The sequence below is a fragment of the Poecilia latipinna genome, unplaced genomic scaffold (assembly GCF_001443285.1).
Source record: "Poecilia latipinna isolate Pla-1442-1.1 unplaced genomic scaffold, P_latipinna-1.0 Scaffold2318, whole genome shotgun sequence".
Lineage (NCBI taxonomy): Eukaryota > Metazoa > Chordata > Actinopteri > Cyprinodontiformes > Poeciliidae > Poecilia > Poecilia latipinna.
The window spans coordinates 78,472-82,260 of NW_015114934.1; the positions used below are offsets into that span (position 1 = coordinate 78,472).

Sequence of the window (3,789 nt, forward strand, 5' to 3'; positions counted from 1 at the left end):
GACCGGAACCGGCCCAGTAGGGCCGCGACTGACCCGGTGCTCAGGTTCTGCTCAGATTGAACCGGGTCGGCTGCAGCTGCGGCTCGGCGCTGATAAGACTGGCTACTCCAACCGAACCCGGACGGTACCGGCTGCAGCCGAGCCAAGCTGCACTCGGCCAATCAGAGCGGGAGGAGGCTCAGCTGTCAGGTTGTGTGAATGTGCAACCTGCAAGGCAGAAACGGCTCAGGCTTCATTCTGCAGCAGTTTAAGAGATTTACTTTTTAACATCCACAAGTCAGAAACGCACAATGCTAAAAAAATAAATAAATAAATAACATTTAACTTCCTGTCCACGGCAGCAGCACAAAGAGTTTCTGAAGAATTATTAAAATAAAAGGTCTCCATATGTTTATATATATATATACACACACACACATTTACATATGGTTCATTTAATGTTTTTGTCTAAAATCTGATTTAATTCACTTTCAGTTTGAATTCTGTTCAGTATGAGTTTAGCATCATTTATTTTAATTTGTTTGTTACTAAATGTTGTTATTATTATTATTAGTTTTTCCAGAATTTAGTGATAAATAATAAGATTACTTCTGGAAAGAAAATATGTTTATTATTCTGCATAAACAGGAAGTGTTCAAGCTAACAGCAGGATTTAATAGTTTTCATGGCAATTCCATGAATTTACTGAAATTCTTTAAAAAAACGCCTCATGTTCCATAGTTTACGGTACGAAATGTTCCTGATGACAGGCGGTTATCGAGGTGAGTGTTCAGGTAAAACGGGAAATGAACCCAGAATCCTCAGAACATCCAGCGTGAGCTCAAAACCTCTAAAAACCTCCAAAACACTTTAAAACTGTAAACATCTGCCGTGATTTTAGCACAAAATCAAAGTTCGGTTTCAGGAGAACCTGCAAGACTAAACTCAGGGCAGAGTTGAGTTTCCGCTGACGTAAACAACAAAGGGGCGGAGCTTCCGAGACTCAGCCAGTCAGAAAGTAGGCGTCCTCCCGCAGCAAAGCACCATTGGCTGAAAGTTTGTCGTGCTGCGATTCTTATATAAACACCAGCAACCTGCCGGAGGGTCAGCCTGCCTCCAGCTCATCTACCCACAGAAGTACCCCGGCAGCGGGCAACAGGCGGGGAGCATGTCGGTTGACAGCGTCTTCAGGACCCGCTCTCTCGGCGTGGCCGCCGAGGGACTTCCGGATCAGTACGCCGACGGGAAGGCGGCCAAAGTGTGGGAGCTGTACATCGGAGATATCCAGAGCCGGACCCAGGAATACAAGAGCTGGGTAGTTTCCCTGCTGAAGCGCCACGGCGTGCGGAAGGTCCTGGACGTGGCCTGCGGGACCGGGTAAGTTGCCAGCCGCGGTTCGCTGTGCGCGACATCCCCATGAGTTACGGTAGTGACGTTTTCCACTTGTTGCTGAGCTGATGCAAAAGCTCTGTTTCAGGTGACCCGGATGATGGTTTATTTTGAATGTTCTCTGATGAGATTTTCTGAGCAACCTGAAGCTGAGTGAATAATAAATCAATCCAGGTGCGTCTCCAGATGTTTTAGGGACCAGAAGGGCCCCATCGGCCACCAGCTCAGGCAGGATGTTTACCTTCCAGGTTGCTTTCTTTAGCAAACTGGCAACAACACAACAAAGAGGAGCAATGCAACGGCAGAGAATCTGAAAATGTTGGGCTGGTGACGTTCGCAGTTGTCACTTAGCAACAAGATGATTTATGAACGTGTCAAACGGCGGCAGCCTTCAATAAAACAACTACTGTAAATGACAGCAACACCCGGTATGGTTCTGACCCGGTTCTGACCCGTCTGTGCAGAGTGGACTCCATCATGCTGGTGGAGGAAGGTTTCCAGATGGTGAGCGTCGACGCCAGCGACAAGATGCTGAAGTTTGCCCTGAAGGCGCGCTGGGAGCGCCGCAAGGAGGCTGCCTTCGACCAGTGGGGTAGGACCAGAACCCGACCGGAACCAGAACCGGTTCTACCAATCAGAACTGGTTCTACTGACCAGGATCTGACTGGAACCAAAACCAGTTCCACTGACCGGAACCGGTTGTACTGACTGGGACCCGGCCCAGACTGGTAGTAGAACCACAGTACAACCTGAAGCTTCTTGGTATGTTTCCAGTGATCGAAGAGGCCAACTGGCTGACGTTGCCTGATGACATCCACAGACCCGCGGACGGCTACGACGCCGTCATCTGTCTCGGGAACTCCTTCGCTCACCTGCCGGACTTCAAAGGTTTGGACAGAACTGTGCGGTGTTGACCTTTGACTTCCAGACAGTGATGCGTTGCCGTTCATCGTAGGGGACCAGAGCGAGCAGCGCCTGGCGCTCCGTAACATCGCCAGCATGGTACGACCCGGTGGAATCCTCATCATCGATCACCGTAACTATGACTACATCCTGGAGACAGGGCGCGCCCCGCAGGGCAAGAACATTTACTACAAGGTAACAGGAAGTCGGTTCTCTGTGCGTTACTCTCAGCTTCAGGCGCAGCGACAGAAATCCAGATGGCAGAAGCTGAATGTTGGTTCAGAGGCTCAGAGCTCCATATGTATTCATCTCATTTAGGCAAAACAACTGAAGAGTAATGGCTAACTAGCATGCTGATGCTAGCTCTGCTAACAGAGCTTTTTAGCATGCTAACCTTTTAATCTAACACTAGCATTTAATCTAACCCTAATTTAATTAGTTTTGCCTAGTTTCATTACATTTGGCTAGTTTCATTAGCTTTAGTTAGCTATAACTGATTTCATTAGCTATAGTTTGCTATGGCTAGTTTCATTAGCTATGGTTAGCTTTTGCAGGTTTCTTCAGCTTTAGTTAGTGTTGGCTAGTTTCATTAGCCAAAGTTAGCTATGACTAGTTTGATTAGAAAAGTTAGCTATCACTAGTTTTATTAGCTATAGTTCGTTTTGGCTAATTTGATTAGCCAAAGTTAGCTATGGGTAGTTTCATTAGATACAGTTAGCTTTGGCTAGTTTCATTAGCTTTAGTTCCCTATGGCTAGTTTCATTAGCTACAGTTAGCTTTGGCTAGTTTCAATAGTTTTGGTTAGCTATGACTGGTTCCATTAGCTATAGTTCGATATGGCTAGTTCCATTAGGTATGGTTAGCTTTTGCTAGTTTCATTAGCTTTAGTTAGATATGACTGGTTTCAATAACTATAGTTAGCTTTGGCTAGTTTCATTAACTTTAGTTCGCTATGGCTAGTTTCATTAGCAAAAAGTTAGCCTTGGCTAGTTTCATTAGCTATGGTTAACTTTTGTTAGTTTCTTTAGCCTTAGTTAGTGTTGGCTAGTTTCTTTAGCCAAAGTTAGCTATGGGTAGTTTTATTAGCTTTGGCTAGCTTCATTAGCTACAGTTAGCTATGATTACTTTGATTAGCCAAAGCTAGCTATGACTAGTTTCTTTAGCCAAAGTTAGCTATGGCTAGTTTCTTTAGCTACAGTTTGCTTTGACTACTTTGATTAGCCACAGTTAGCTATGACTAGTTTGATTAGCCACAGTTAGTAGTGCCTAGTTTGATTAGCCACAGTTAGCTATCACTAGTTTCAATTAGCTATAGTTAGCTTTGGCTAGTTTCATTAGCTATAGTTTGCTTCAGCTAGCTTCATTAGCTATGGTTAACTTTTGTTCCTTTAGCTTTTGTTAGCATTGTCTAGTTTCTTTAGCCAAAGTTAGCTATGGCTAGTTTCTTTAGCTACAGTTTGCTTTGACTACTTTGATTAGCCACAGTTAGTTCGGCTTGGTTGGTTTAGCCACAGTTAT

The 3,789-nt window shown here is 44.9% G+C and overlaps 1 protein-coding gene across 1 annotated transcript in view; it reads left to right on the forward strand.

Annotated features, from left to right (window-relative positions):
• Nucleotides 1-968: 968 nt before the first annotated feature.
• Nucleotides 969-3,789, forward strand: part of gnmt (glycine N-methyltransferase) — a 7,547-nt gene continuing 4,726 nt past the window's right edge. The window contains exons 1-4 of the mRNA XM_015018754.1: nucleotides 969-1,356; nucleotides 1,833-1,960; nucleotides 2,143-2,256; nucleotides 2,324-2,466. Of these exons, the coding sequence (XP_014874240.1) occupies nucleotides 1,148-1,356; nucleotides 1,833-1,960; nucleotides 2,143-2,256; nucleotides 2,324-2,466 (594 nt within the window). The 5' untranslated portion in view covers nucleotides 969-1,147. The remainder of the gene's footprint in view (nucleotides 1,357-1,832; nucleotides 1,961-2,142; nucleotides 2,257-2,323; nucleotides 2,467-3,789) is intronic.